General features: G+C 32.9%; 1 protein-coding gene across 5 annotated transcripts in view; it reads right to left on the bottom strand.

Moving 5' to 3' along the window:
• Positions 1–1,774: 1,774 nt before the first annotated feature.
• The window catches only part of LOC142345599 (uncharacterized), a 306,540-nt gene continuing 293,169 nt past the window's right edge, over positions 1,775–15,145 (bottom strand). For all 5 annotated transcript variants that reach the window (XM_075397728.1, XM_075397730.1, XM_075397731.1 and 2 more), the window contains 4 exons: positions 13,101–13,250; positions 12,503–12,619; positions 7,603–7,761; positions 1,775–2,625 (listed from right to left, as the gene is read on the bottom strand). In XM_075397728.1, the coding sequence (XP_075253843.1) occupies positions 2,462–2,625; positions 7,603–7,761; positions 12,503–12,619; positions 13,101–13,250 (590 nt within the window). In that variant the 3' untranslated portion in view covers positions 1,775–2,461. The remainder of the gene's footprint in view (positions 2,626–7,602; positions 7,762–12,502; positions 12,620–13,100; positions 13,251–15,145) is intronic.

The raw sequence follows: 15,145 nt of genomic DNA, 5'->3' as shown, positions 1-15,145 counted from the left end.
ACCAATCGAGGACAAATTCGGCGGATATTTCCAATTTTTCTCAAATTTGAACTAAATTTTTCTCAAATTTGGCCCGTAAAAGACCCCGACAAAATCAAGCAAATTTGCTTGTTTTTCAGGTAAGTTTTGCGGTGCAATGTAATTAACAATTCAGAACGACTAAAAAACGGCGCTCAGAAAGAATTGTTGGATAAAACGTACTGAAAACAATTTTAAACTGCTCAAAGGAATAAACTTTTTCAAACTAACTGTAAGAGTTGCTAATAACAAAAATATTCAAATTAGAATGATATCGGAGGAGATGATCAAAGAGAAGGGGCATCATTTGTTTCAGAAAATAAGAAAAACATCATATAGAACCCAACAACCCAACTAACGACAACTTGCCACAAAAAAAGATTTAGAGCAACAAACACAATCCACAAAAATGCAACTAACAAATATGAAAATTGATTAGGAGCATTTATTGCACAACAAAAACTGGGCTTTTTTGTCTTTTTTGGGCCGTTGATTATTGACAATCTTTAACTGTTCCAACTATAATCAGTTATAATTTCCTCTTGACATCTTTTTATATTATTTTCTTTTTGATCAAACGCAAACTTTAACTATCCTTAATAACTAACTCTGTAAAAAAACACCTGCGTTTATTTTTAAAAAAAAACGTTAAAACTTGTGCAAAAACTATCTCTACTTTTTAAATTAAGAATACAACAAAAAAGATCTCTTTGAAGATTTGAGTTAGAAAAATGTTTTTTTCGTCTTACAAAAACTCATTTCATAATTGCATTTGAGATTTAGATGAGCAAAAGTTAAGGCTGGAAACGTTTTTCGCCTACCTAAAAAACCAAAGAATGAACTATACTGTCGACAGGAAAATTTAGGTATTAAAAACATGTCCGCAGATCAAAATATGAGTGTAAAGAATATGAGTACAGAAAAATCAAGAGCTGTTTATTCAAATGGAGATTTTTTCAACTTTGTTGAACCAATACTTCACAGCAAACTATTTTAATTCTACTGCAGCGTCACTCAAAACTTAAAAAGTTTTAGCCGCAAGTACAATCTAGGACAGAGAAAACAGATTCATGCAAATTAAAAACTGATTCTACATAAGTTCCTGAATAATACGAAATTGAATAAGTTCTAGAAATTGAATAATACGAATCCCCCAAAATTGAGAACAGCTTCATCTCTGCCCTGGCGTGATCTCAACTCTACCAGATTTTCAATTTATTATTAGATGAACTTATTGCAGTCTTTCAACTTCTGAGATCCTTGCGAGATAAGCATTCGACTTTTAAGTTCTTACAAGTTTGACCTCCAACATGCAAGTTTATAGAAATCAAGCACTGAGTCTCAAAGCGGAAACTTGTAATTTTCAGTTGAGCTACGATTGAAACAGCGGCAACAAAATTTCAATTACTTCGATACAATTGCGTACAACAAGCTAAATTCTAACATTTCAATTTATCGTAAATTACAATTATCAATTTTCAAATTGTGACAAAGTTTTTGCAATTGAATAGTATGCATTGGAATTAATTGCCCTCTCGTGCCCAACACATTCGCGTACAAGACCCATCTTTCAATCGATACTAAAATCATCATTTCATAAAATCTCTAGTACAATTTGGTTTAGAAAAATAGGATCTTTTCCGTTTGTGCCCCCCCCCCAGTACGTTATGCGCCCCCCAGTTACAGAGCACGTGCCATTACATAGTAAATCAATAATTAAAAATATGTCACGTGCGTCTGGGGGGTGTATATAATATGTGCCCACTAAGCTGGGGGGGCACAAACAGAAAAGATCTGAAAAATATTTAAAAGTTTAAATTGAAATGATACAACCTTTACCGTCTTTTAATACTCATCTGTGAAGAGTCAGTCTTTTTCATCACGTCACATTTGCTGCCCAATGAGTAACGTGGAACCAAAACACTTTAAAGTCAACAAGTTGTGTTGTACTGCTTGAGTTGCAAAGTTGGGCCGAAGTGACGTTGATATAGTCGGCGAATGTCGTTGTTCGTTTGATGTCGTTTCGGTTGGCAGTCGGACAACGTTTTCAGCCCATTTCAGCCAAATTTGATAGCCGGGGGGGGGGGGTTGACATTATTAAAAGGGGTATAATTTAATCGTTTAAACTGATAGTTTTAGAAACATATAAAATAGATAAATAGGAAAGTTAAAAAGAGAGTAAACAAATGATAGAACAAATGAAAAAGGAGAAAATACGTTTAGATAAAAAGTGAACATAAAATCAAATCATTAATTTTAAAAATAAAACAAGAGACAGATATTTAAAAAAAAAACAAAAAGCTTTGAACCGGCTTTTCAGAAGCTCTCTATATTGTCCAAGCTACTAGCGATAGCAGCCGAAAAGAACCTAAAAAAGAACAAAAAGAATTAACTCACCAAAATAACTTAAAAATCTTCTCAGCATGATCCGATATAAATCTAATTAAATATAAATCTCAATATAAAAATAAAATGAAGACTTACAGTTGAATTCGTCTCTGTAGTTAGCCGTGGGCCCACAGTCATTGTACCCATCGCATGTTTTAGCATAGGCAATGCAGGCAGAGGATACTGTGTCACCACAAGCAAACTGGGCCAGATTCGTCACTGCAAAAATAAGGTGTTTTTTTGTTCCGACCCCACTTGTGGGGGAAGGAACTATATACTCAAATGGGTTTTTTTTTTGTTCAGTGAATTTTGGCCGATCGATATATTCGTCGTAGAGAAATGTGAGTGGTATCATTAAAAAGCTGGTCCAGCGTAGAATTCAAAAGTAAAAAGATTTTTTTGAATTTCGTTTTTTTCGAGGAGTTATCGAGGATTGAAGTTTTGTGTGAACAATGGGATCTTTAGCATGATTGTTCACTTTTAGTACAATTTTCTTCAAACTAAGATCTTTTTTACGAAAACATTAATTCAAATTTCTATAAAAAGAATAAATTTTGAGTTCGTAAAAGTTGAATGCAAGGCGATAGAAAGACTAGTTCTGGTCTCATAGGGAAGTTCACTATCAAAAAAAAATCGAACTCTAATTGAGAGCCCTTTTTTTAATAAAACTTTTCTCTTTTTTGCTTTTTTAAGTCACCTAGAGACAAGTCACATTTTATATCGACGTTCTATTAATGACAAAACTCCTTTATAGTCGAATGAAGCGCAATGAACAAAAAACGTCGTTTTCAAGGAATTGCTCATGTTTTTTTTTTGGCTTCGATTCTGAGTTTTCGTAATTTTGAATGAAATTTTGAATTTCTTTTTGAAGTTTTACTATTTTTTTGGAGTCCTATGGTAGGGATTCATTGACTAACAGTGCAATATGTTCCATAATGAGCATTAAGTGAACATGTCTATTTCATTGAGGGGGCGGCTAATGGCTGTTAAGACTTAAAAAATAATTTAAGACTTAAAAATCTTTTTATAGAATAAAAATTAATTATTCTATAAAAAGAATAAATTTTGAGTTCGTAAAAGTTGAATGCAAGGCGATAGAAAGACTAGTTCTGGTCTCATAGGGAAGTTCACTATCAAAAAAAAATCGAACTCTAATTGAGAGCCCTTTTTTTAATAAAACTTTTCTCTTTTTTGCTTTTTTAAGTCACCTAGAGACAAGTCACATTTTATATCGACGTTCTATTAATGACAAAACTCCTTTATAGTCGAATGAAGCGCAATGAACAAAAAACGTCGTTTTCAAGGAATTGCTCATGTTTTTTTTTGGCTTCGATTCTGAGTTTTCGTAATTTTGAATGAAATTTTGAATTTCTTTTTGAAGTTTTACTATTTTTTTTGGAGTCCTATGGTAGGGATTCATTGACTAACAGTGCAATATGTTCCATAATGAGCATTAAGTGAACATGTCTATTTCATTGAGGGGGCGGCTAATGGCTGTTAAGACTTAAAAAATAATTTTTCGAATTTTTTTTTTGAATATTAAAGAATCATAAGCTTATTATAGTGAATTGTAAGTCAGTCCAGGGGTGAGAGCACCCTCTTCCTTCCTACTGCAACCAAAATTAAACTGGTTAGCGGTTTTATCTTCTATCTATTGGTTATATGACTTCAATGACAAAAAATTTCAATTTTTTAAAATTTTTTTTGGATTTTTACGTATTATTGGTTACTTTTGAAATCTTATCACATTATCCAAATATTGACAGTTCCCATTAGCTTAAAAACGATGTTCTGTGGATGACCAATAAAAATTTTAAACAAAAATTTATGGTTTAAATGGCTTCGACACGTTCTTCTTGCACTTTTCTACTGATTTTTTGGTTTTCTCCTGTTTTTTTTGTTGTTTTAATAGTCATTATACTTACTGTGATCTCATAATGAATACCTATGCATGACAAACATAAATGTACTGCCACCGGGGCATCTTTGAGCGTTTTTATTGACTTCCGTTGAAAGCTATTGAATTTAATGTCTGTTAAAATAAAAATCATTTTTCGAAAATTTTATTTGAACAATAACAATTCCTAAATTTTTCTTGAACTGTTAGTGAGTTTCAGTATTGACTGGACCCACTTGCTTTTTACTGCGACTAAAAATATTCTGTTTAGCTGTTTTATCTTCTAGCTATTGGTTATATGACTTCAATGACAAAGATTTCAATTTTTTTAAATTTTTTTTTTGGATTTTTTGAATTATTGGTCACTTTTGAACTCTTTATCACATTATCCAAAGATTATTGTAATCCAATTGGCTTAGAGAGGACGTTCAGTGGATCACAGAGAAAGTTTTCAAAGAATAGCTAATGGTTTAATTGTCTTCGACACTTTCTTCTCGCATTTTTCTACTGAATTTTAGTTTTTGCTGTTTTTGTTATTGTTTTCTGTCATAAGACTTATTGTGATGTCTTTTTAACTATCTATGCATGACAGACATCATTTGCCTCCCTATGGGTTATATCTGAGCATCGTCATTGAGCTCCGATGAAAGATTGAGTTTACTGGCTGTTAAGGGTTTAAAAATAATTTTTCGAAACTTTTTTGAAATTCAACCATTCCTAATTTTTTTTCGTGAATACTCTTGGTCATTGTTGGTTCTAACAGAATCCATTTCCGTTCTACTATAGCCAAAATTAATCTGGTTAGCGGTTTTATCTTCTACCTATTAGTTTTAAAACATCAATGCCACGAGAATTCATATTTTTTTTGGGTACTTTATTTTGTTTTTCGATCCTTTTGAAATCTTATCACATCATCTTACTGCTGAGAGTCCCTATTGGTTTAGGGAAGAAGTTCAACGGATCATAAATAAAGTTTTCAGGGAAGAGCTTATGATTTGAGTTGCTTCGACATTTTCTTCAGGCACTTTTCTACTGAATTTGTGGTTTTTGCCTCTCTCTGTTGTTGTTTTCATAGTCATTAACTTGTTGTAAGGTCTTATTGATGAAATACGATTGGCAAAAAAACTTATTGTCCCCTCGAGGCATCATTTATTGTATATACTGGCTTCCGTTGAAGGCTAATGAATTTAATGGCGTTGATAATACGTGTTTTCCCGCAATTTTCGTGCGTCTAATGTATTTGTTTATATTTGTTGATTTTTTGAAATTATATTGATAAAAAAGGTTTTCCCATTGCTCCTGAAAAATTAATTTAAAATTGAAGAGTGTTTAGTGAAAAGTTCATTTTTTTAATGCGTTCGACCCTTCTGTCGCTCAATTTTTTTTCCTGAATTCGCTGTTTTTGTTCTTTAGGTAGCCGTAAATTGCTCACAGATCTCATAGGCTTGTAATTGAGGACTGAATGAATGATGTTGCTCGAAACATTCAGTATATAGCGAATAGGTTCCTTTCGTCAAATTTAACTTCTATTCATCAATCAGATGTCCCATCGAATTTCGTGTATTTCAAGAAATAACATATATATTGATATTATGTGCCACTGTTGTTTCGTTTTTCTGAACGTTTATTGAATGGCCATTTTTTGCGTTTCTTTTTCTCTTCCTTCAGGACAATCGCGTAATAACAGATCCCAATGGTTTTTAAATGTGGCCCAAGTAAACTTATTTAATCTTTCAGTATAAATCCTTCAACTGAAATAGCAGAAATAACAACTGAATTAAAAATACATATTCAGATGATAGCTATTGATTTTAATGGTAGCAAAGGTTTGTGTTTTCGCAAATCGTTTGTAATTTTTTGAGTTTGTCTTTAGTTTGTTTCTATGGCATAGTCTGACCACAGACGGGTGCTTTTGGTTTTGTAATGACTTTTTAGTAATTTATCAAGGATTTTTTTATTAAAAACCAATGTTTTTTAAGATTTTTGAATTTTCTTGGTGCAAAAAATGTTGATTAATTTTTAAGTTTCGCCTCACTGTTCGTTCTTTTTGTCGGCTTGTTACCTAGTCTCGTTAAGAAAACTTTTCATCTGCTGTATAGTTAGTAAAAGGTAAACTTGTGTAGTTAAGGTTTTATCTGACTGCATTTTGACGTTGTTACCAGGTGCTTTTAAATTTAGATATTCATTTTTTGCCGCCAAAATTTTGTTGGTGCTATTTTTTTTCTAGTCTCTTCAATGTCAGGTCACGTTGGTGCTGTAATGAAGCATGGCATTAGTAATTCAATTAGTAGATAGAATGTGTAACGATTGTTTTAAACTCAAACATCTATTTTTGTTATCTCTTGATTTGGTTGACATTTTAGTCAAAAATGTAGATGAGCTCGGGTCGGAACATCATGTGCGAACGCACATTAACGAGCCGCCTTGTTTACTAACACTGTGAAGACTCACAAAAACCAAAAAAGATTATGTCCACCAATTTTCATTGGTATAAATCGCGTGAACATTAATGAAAATAGGCAACGGTTAGACCAGAGCCCCTAGTTCTAGACAGAACCCCCCCCCCACATACACACACAATTAAACATAACCGACTAACGTCGGGCGAATTGCTCTCAAACGACCGGCGAGCGGTTGGCTTCGTCAGTAGCTAGCCACGGGGGGGGGGGCACCGGGGGCTGATGGGGTGACACTGGGTCGGGGGGGGGCAACAGCGCGGTGGGGGGTGGCGGCAATAGTGGGGGTGGGGGTCAACAGGGGGGGGGGGGGTCTCAACCTCTAAGAACCTCTCTTCACACCATAAGTATAAGTATAAGTCTCCAAAACAGTTTGAGCTGAAACAGAGCTGAAAGGCTCTAAGAGCACTTAATGCCCGCTGGGCGCTACCTGTTTATCCCGTTTTTGAGGACGAAAAGTCAAAAGCGTCAGACGAAAAATTGGTCGAGCGAAAAATCGCATAAAAAAAGACCGACAGGACTAATATAATTGCTACAAACTTCGTTTGAGAGCAATTAAAAACTAACAATACGTAAAAAAACATTGCACATATAGCCGCGGGCTGTTAATGTAGTCCGATAAAAGAAGGGTACCTTGTAAAAACGTCCACTCGCAACTCATTGCCCTCCAATCTTATATCAATTTACAGCTATCAAATTCAGCGCAATTACAAGTGGAGCTTTTCCAGCTTCCAGTAATTTTTCATCCTTTGGTTGAGCAACCGTGTCTTGACGAAAATTAAAAACAACTTTAAGATTTTAGTACAGTCTTCAAAAAATCAGGTGGAATATGTGGATTCTGACCGGCGGAAGGGTCTGAAGCGCATGTTCCCGCGCAGTTCCACTCGTCCGAGTAGTCGCCACAGTCATTGATACCATTGCATATTTCAGATGTTATTGCACACTTGGAGCTGGTGGCGTAGTTTTCACACTCGAACTCATTCCCATTACAGTTTGTACCACCTGCAGGTTAAAAGGGAAAAGTTATTTGATTTAAAAACTAGGTTAAATGATTGATAACTGTTATTCAAAATTAGTGACAATTATCTGTAATATTATAACGAAAATTATTCTTTAAAATTACTTTAAATTACTTTACAACCATCGTATGCTAAAAGTGCCATTTTTTTAAAGACGTCAGTCTTGAGAAATCTGTTTCCTGATCACCTTTAATAATTAATTTTCAGAAAAACAACGAGAAAAAATTGAGTGAGAAACAAAGTAAAATTTGAAAAGTTCAGCAAGATCAAATCAAAAATGCTAACAGCGAAAATTAGAAAACTAAGAAAACTCAAACATACATGGAAGATTGCCGGAAAACAGCCGGCACTAATTCCGACAATCCTAATTGGGATTGAAACAAGAACAGAAAAAATTGACCTATGAAAAAATTTTAAAAGCGTGCTATTGTGATTGTGTTTTGTATTTAGGCAAAATTCTGTTTCTCAATGAGAGGATACGAGGATTGGCATTAGTATCACTAAATATTGAACTTGGTAGCTTTTTTATTTTTGATTTTGTTATTAGATGTTGGCTCTGTTCATTTGAAATTGGTCTGTTTTCTACAAACACTTTCAGCAGAATGAGAGGAGAATGAAACAGGGAGGCGCGGTAATGTACAATCGCACATAAAGTTCCGACCCCGGTCATCCACATTTTTGGCATAATTGTCTACCAAATGAGGAACAGATAGAAAAACCCAAAAATTCAAGTATTTTTCAAAAAAAGTGTATGAACAAAAAGATACCCTCAAAAGCAAATAACTTGTGGAATAAAAGATGATGCACTAGATTGATGAGATATGCAATACTAAGAAAGTGATTTAAGACGAACAGCGAAATCAAACAACAAACATTAATAATTACATCAAAAACTTTATGTCCGTTATAAAAAACGAAACTTAATAACAAAGACAATATAGCGTCACATACAACTAAAACTAAACAAAGTATTCACCAAAAAACATATGGGACCAGTCCATAATAAGGCTTGGTAACAATTAGACAAAAAGGAACAAAAACAGTAAAGTTAAAAAATTCTCTTATATTTTTTTTAAAAAACAATTTAATTTCAAAGTTAAGAAAACCATAAGAAAGCAACTAAAATATCCCATAGGTTTACGATTACAAATGCTCCTAAAAATGGCATTAAGACTTGTCCTCATTCCAGTTTTTATGAAGTAAAAAACAACAAAAAGACAACAAACACAAACAAAAAAATTGCCAGAAAACGCGGTGGAAGCCGTAAAGCCATATTTTGGCACTCATAATATGCTCCATTGCACCTCCTTCGAACACAGATAAGGGAGAATGTGAAATCTCATTAATGAGACCAGGTAACAAGTAGACAAAAAAGAAAAAAAAAGGCAAACTTATTTAATACTTTTGTTTTTTTTTTCCCAAACAAAATTACTTCCAAAGTCAAGAAAGCCATTAATTACAAAATGAAATTTAAATAGGTTCGTTTATTTGTCCAAAAGACGCCCTTGAGACTTGAATATATCCAGAATATGTCTTACGTTTACAGAAAGAACGTTAAAAATGACAAAAATGAAAAATTAAATTACTTTTTTTTTCGAGAAAAACCCGTGTCGAAGCCAGTAAAGTCATAACGAATTCCTCAAAAACATTTGATTTTATGACCCCAATCTCTTTTGACATCTTCCCCTGACACCAATAATGTCATAATTGATCTGTAATTTACGAGATTAGGCAACAAATAGGTAAAAAAAAAGAACAAAATTGCAAAGTTTAAAAGAGTTTTTTTATTTTGTAAAACAATTGTTTTCAAAGTCATGAAAGCTATTAGCTATCTACTAATATCAGAATATCGGCTCAGCTGTTTTTAAACGAAGAGTCAATTAAACCTGTCTTTATACAGCAAATTTCATATGACTAAAACGACAAATAAAAACGACAGTTAAAGACAAAATAAAAAATTCAATTAAATTCTTCAATAATGTAATGCCGAAGCCGTTAAGAGCATAATCTTTGTCTTTCAGGATATTAAAATGTTTAATGGTGCCTTATTCTGAATGCCACTAATGCGATATGCGAACAGTCAATAATGTGTTAATGTGACAAAACTAGAAAACTAACAAAAAATGGGCAAACGTAAAAACAAACAAAAAACATTTGAAGTCTAGTAGTATCACAGCCAGCAAAACATAACTTAAGGAGTAAAACCACAATAGAAATTAAATATCAGTGGAAAAAAGAATCATGCTGACATTAAGCTACAAGTTGACAAAGTTAAGAAAAAATAGAGGCAAAGTTCGATAAGCCATTATTTATTTTTAAATCAATTTTTTTTAAGTCAAAACGACCATTAACTTAAAGGTAAAAAATTAGATTCATTTATTTGGAACTGCTTAGGAAATCAATTGGTCCTATCACTACTGTGCTTTAGTTTGAAATGTTCTGTACTTGAATGAATGTAAAAGAGATCAATTTTTATTATAAAAAAAGTTCGACTGATTACAATGATTTTCTTTTTGGATTGTCACAGCCCGGAATTGGTCCAAAACTAGCCCTGCTAATGCTCATCGTTCATTAGGAACACTTAATTTTTTGAATGTTATAGATATAGATAATTTGTTAGATAAAAAATCTATAATAAATGCTGCGTTTTTGATAATCAGCGAGTAAAGTTAGCAAAAAGTTTTAATTATAGAGCAATCTCAACTGAAGTTGAAGTAGGAATAGCTCTCTTTTGAGTCTATAAAGATTGTATTAGTGGTGTTTTGGAGTGTACTTTCGGCAAATTTAATCAAAGTGGACTAGAGAAGCTTATTTCGTGCTGTTTTTGATGGAAAAGGCTGATTTTTGAAACAATTAGCCAGAAATTTTTGACAAAAAATTTAAATAAATCTAGTCGACAACAATTTTTGTCTTTAAAGATAAAACCAACAACACTTTTGTTCAAAATTTTATCAATTTTTTTAGCAAAATTGAAGAAATTTAAGGCAAATTGTGAATAAATACAACGAAATTCACCCTACTTTTCTTAGAAATTTAAACCTCGAAAAAACAAAAATTGTAAAAATCTTTTTAATTCCATATTCTACGCTGGACGAGCTTCCTAATAATACCAGTCTCAACTCTCTACGATGAATATATCGATCGGCGAAAATTGTCTGAACAAAAAAACCCATTTGAGTATATAATTCCTCCCCCCTCAAGAAGGGTCAGAACAAATAGACTAGAGACGTCACAAAGATATCACGCAAAATGTTGAACAAACTGTAAAATAAATTAAAGAAACAAACTTCTCTTTGACCAGGAAGAAAAAACATAACACCCACAATCCTCATTTACAATCCAAATATTTGAATGAGAAACTGAGACATTTGCGTTCTTACCAGCAGACATATTGAATATTATAAGCGAAACAGAAAAATTCAGCTGAAAAAAGGAACTAAAATTTAAATATTTTAGTTATCGGCGAGTTGAATACCAAAAATTTTGACATAAAGTGCAAAAGAGAAAAACAGAAAAAAAATTTGGCTTATAAGAAAATATTTTACTTGACATAAAATACACTAGTGCAGGCTGTCAAAATCAAAATAAAATGATTAAAATTGAAACTAACAAAAATACCTAAATTTTCTTTAAACATCTTGTTTTTCAGGTCCCCAGAATCACAATTGCAATGCTGTAGACTATGTTAGAAACCAACAGCAAGCTAAAAAAGGTTTTAACAATTTGGCCTGTAAAAACAAAATGCCAGAAATATTAAAAAAAAAAATGAAAAAGATCAGACTGATGTCTTGATATCCACTTATGTTCTGTTAAAAAAACTTCCAGGACATTTCGTTTGCAGGTGGGAGAAATTTGGTTGGAAAGATAAGATACAAAAAAATGCAAAACGAAAAAAAAATGTCTGAGAAATCGGAAGACTAATACAAAAAGTAACAAAAAGCTGCTACAGTTGTTCAAGCTTGTGTGATGAACCTTTTATGTGCTGCTAACGTCTACTCATTATTCCATTTGCAAGCTTTGCAGAAGTTTCAGTGGCCCCTTATTGTCAAAAATTGGCAAATGAATAAGAACAATACCTTAATTTTTTTTTTGCGTTTAAGTTGTAGTTAGCAATGCAACTACTTCAAAAAACCAACAACAACATTTAGCTTGCATAGACCTCTGTATTCACGAGAATCTTGACCGATTCAAGACGCATTAATAAAAAAACTCAAATAAAACTGGAAAAACTATGAAAATCTTCGCACAACTTTGGCTTCAAAAATTGATCTTTTCAAATTGAATTTTGCAATGAAAGCAATTTCAACACAATTAGCACTCGACAAATTGATGGCCCCAGCTGATAAACTTGAATACAATTTCATGACCATTTGCGCTCTACACGCTCATCACGTTTTGAAAGCAATATCCTTGAAAAAATATGAGAACACATCTTATGAAATGAGAAACGGAAGGACAAGTCCTGAAATAAAATCCAATGAATAACCAGAATAGAGAAAAAACTGAAACTGCCTCATCGGGTCAGTAGACCAGTTAGACATTACTAGCCAAAAAGACACAAAAAAGACACAATTTCACAAAATTATAAACTAGCACTTATTTTGTAGATACTCTGATGTTAAGGAGTCGAATTCCAATGTTTGCTATAAAAGTTAACACTTTAAAAGTATTAACTGGGAGACTTTAAATTATAGCTAGATGACGGCATTTGATAATTAACTCACAGTTGAACTCGTCTTCGTATGAACCACAGTCGTTCTGGTCATTACACAGTTTGGCAGTTCCAATGCACGTTGTAGAGACATCTTGACATTCGAACTCATTTATGTTCGGACAACCACCTAATGCAAATCAATGATTGATATTCCATATTCACAGCTTAAAATACGCCATTGCATCATTTCATTTTGGGACCTTCCATATAAATTTAAAACAGCAAAACAGGCTTGATTGCCCGTAACTGTTGACTAAAAATCATGCCCGGGTCGAGTTGTCACTGCTAAAAACCGCTAAAAGATGTAAGATTTGCGGTGAATTTGAGTAAAAGTGTAAGGTTTGCGTTCAATGCGATAAATGCAGTGAAAAAAAATTTTTAAGCGGCGAAAAAAATTTTCACCGCCTAAGCGGTGGAAGAAAATTTTTCACCGCTACCAGCAGAATGCGGTGAAAAAAAATTTTTCACCGCTTAAAAGTTTTTTTTTCACCGCTAATCTTACATTATTTTTTGACTAAATCTCGACCTGGGTGATCACTTATAATATAATTCATTAATTATATTATATCTCAATTAAAAGAGTTATATGAAGAGTGTAAGAAACGTACATCCGAGCTCGTCGAAGAATGAAGATCCCCCACAATCGTTGTTACCATCACATAACTTGTCATTTGCACCTGTGCTTCCCAAACAGACAGCAGTGTTGTTGCACTCGAACTTGGTAGAACCCAACGCCTCCGCAAAACATGTGGCATCACCTACAAACAAATTGAAGCTGAACGTTTGGGTTTCTTTAGTTTGTACACATTTTACTTGAATAGAATATTTCATTATAACCGGTCAATCAAAGAGGCAAAACTGACTTTTGATGCTCTTATACAGTATATTGCCTGTGTCGATGTTGTTCGTAAGACTACGTAAATGGTTGCATTTTGAGAACAATACATTATATTGTTCTATCGTTAATCGGTATTTGAAACCCTGCAGATACAATGAAAAATAATATATTTTTTTAAATCTCTCGTATACAAGATCATTTCAGAGCGAAATGTGATATGATTTTCTCTCTTTCGTTTTCCCCACTCACCGGACTGTTTTTTTGAGCAAATATTATGAGTACCCAAAGCAAAATCTTTTTGACTCAACCAAACTGATCAGCAAAATAACTTTGAAAACACGGAAAAATAACGAATCATCAGGCAATTACAAAATGTAGGGAATCGCAGTTTGCATTTAAAAAACACAGCAACTGTTTCGACCCCGATGTCTGCTTCGATAAGAGTGGACCAAAAGCCAACAGGGTGAGAGTTTAGTAAAAGGGCACTATAGTCATAGATTGACATAAAATAGTAAAACAGCATCCACTGCATCAAAAACACTCGAAAAATCAACGAGGATAACAAGAAGTATTGATATCGAGAAAAAAGCTTTTAGTTAAGAGGATTTTTCTAACTTGTTGTGATTGAAAAGAATTATTTCTAAAACACTCCCTCAAATATATTTCATTAAATGAAAACTTTCCATAGTTAGCATAAAAAATGCAAATAAAGCGGGCTAAAGTCAATTTGTGACTGAGTAAAATCACACATCACCAGAAACACCATTGGTGCACATGAAGAAAACTTTATAAATAAGGAAATGGAAGTAACGCTCACAAAAAAAGTAAAAAGTGTTCTTAAGTTACAGAATGAAAACTAATGACCGAAAAACATTTGTTCGAACAAAATTTTAATTTAATTTTAAAGACCGAGAGCACTATGTCTTGATGAACTTTTTCGCAATTTCTAAGATTTTATGTTTTGACCGTGACTGTATTCACTAAAATTAGCAAATTTGTTAAACTGTAGTTAGTGAAAATACTGATTGAGGAAAGTTGAAATTAAACGTCAAATACGTGCTTAGTAAATATTCACTTGAAAAATATGAACAACTTCAAAATGCTATGTAAACAAAAAAGAACCTAAATAATATCCGCTTGATCAGATGACGGCGCCGATTGGTGAATGAGTTGACTAAATAAAAAAGAGCGGCAATTCTGAAATGAAGAGAAAACTATTTTCAAAGTAAATAACTTGTAAAAACATAGCCGGCAGATTGCCGGAAAATAGCCGCGATAGACCTATAAGATAGACAGATTCGGACTGTCAATTTTATGACAGAAACGGTCTAAAAAGAAAAAACCCCAGAAAAGCGTTTTCAAAATTGACATTCGAAATCAAAAACTCTAATAATCACGAATTAGGGCATATAAATTTGGCACTACTTAGATGCACACTATTAACTAGTAAATGTTCATAAAAATTTAAGTTTTATAAACGAGTTCAAAAGTCATTTTTTTGAGTGAGGTACGCCACGCAATTGACCTAAAAGCAGAAATGACGTCACGTACACAAATTTTAACTGCAAAGCAGTAGAAGTTACTGAAGTCATTGAAAAAGTCAATTCCAATTGCTAAAACTTTGAAGCTTTTAGCGCTAAGGCAAAATTTGATCCCTTTAAATATACCTATTTCAAAAATATGTTCAAACCCAATTTTTGTATCTAAAAGTGCTGGAGTATTATATCCGCAATTCCTGAAAAAATTCATTTGCCCTTGAAGATTGATTAACTCGAAAATGACCCAAAATTTTTAAAAAATGAAATCAATTGCAAA

The sequence above is a fragment of the Convolutriloba macropyga genome, chromosome 9 (genome assembly GCF_964194025.1).
Source record: "Convolutriloba macropyga chromosome 9, txConMacr16.3, whole genome shotgun sequence".
In the NCBI taxonomy this organism is placed as follows: domain Eukaryota; kingdom Metazoa; phylum Xenacoelomorpha; order Acoela; family Convolutidae; genus Convolutriloba; species Convolutriloba macropyga.
This window is presented reverse-complemented; position numbering and strand designations above follow the sequence as displayed.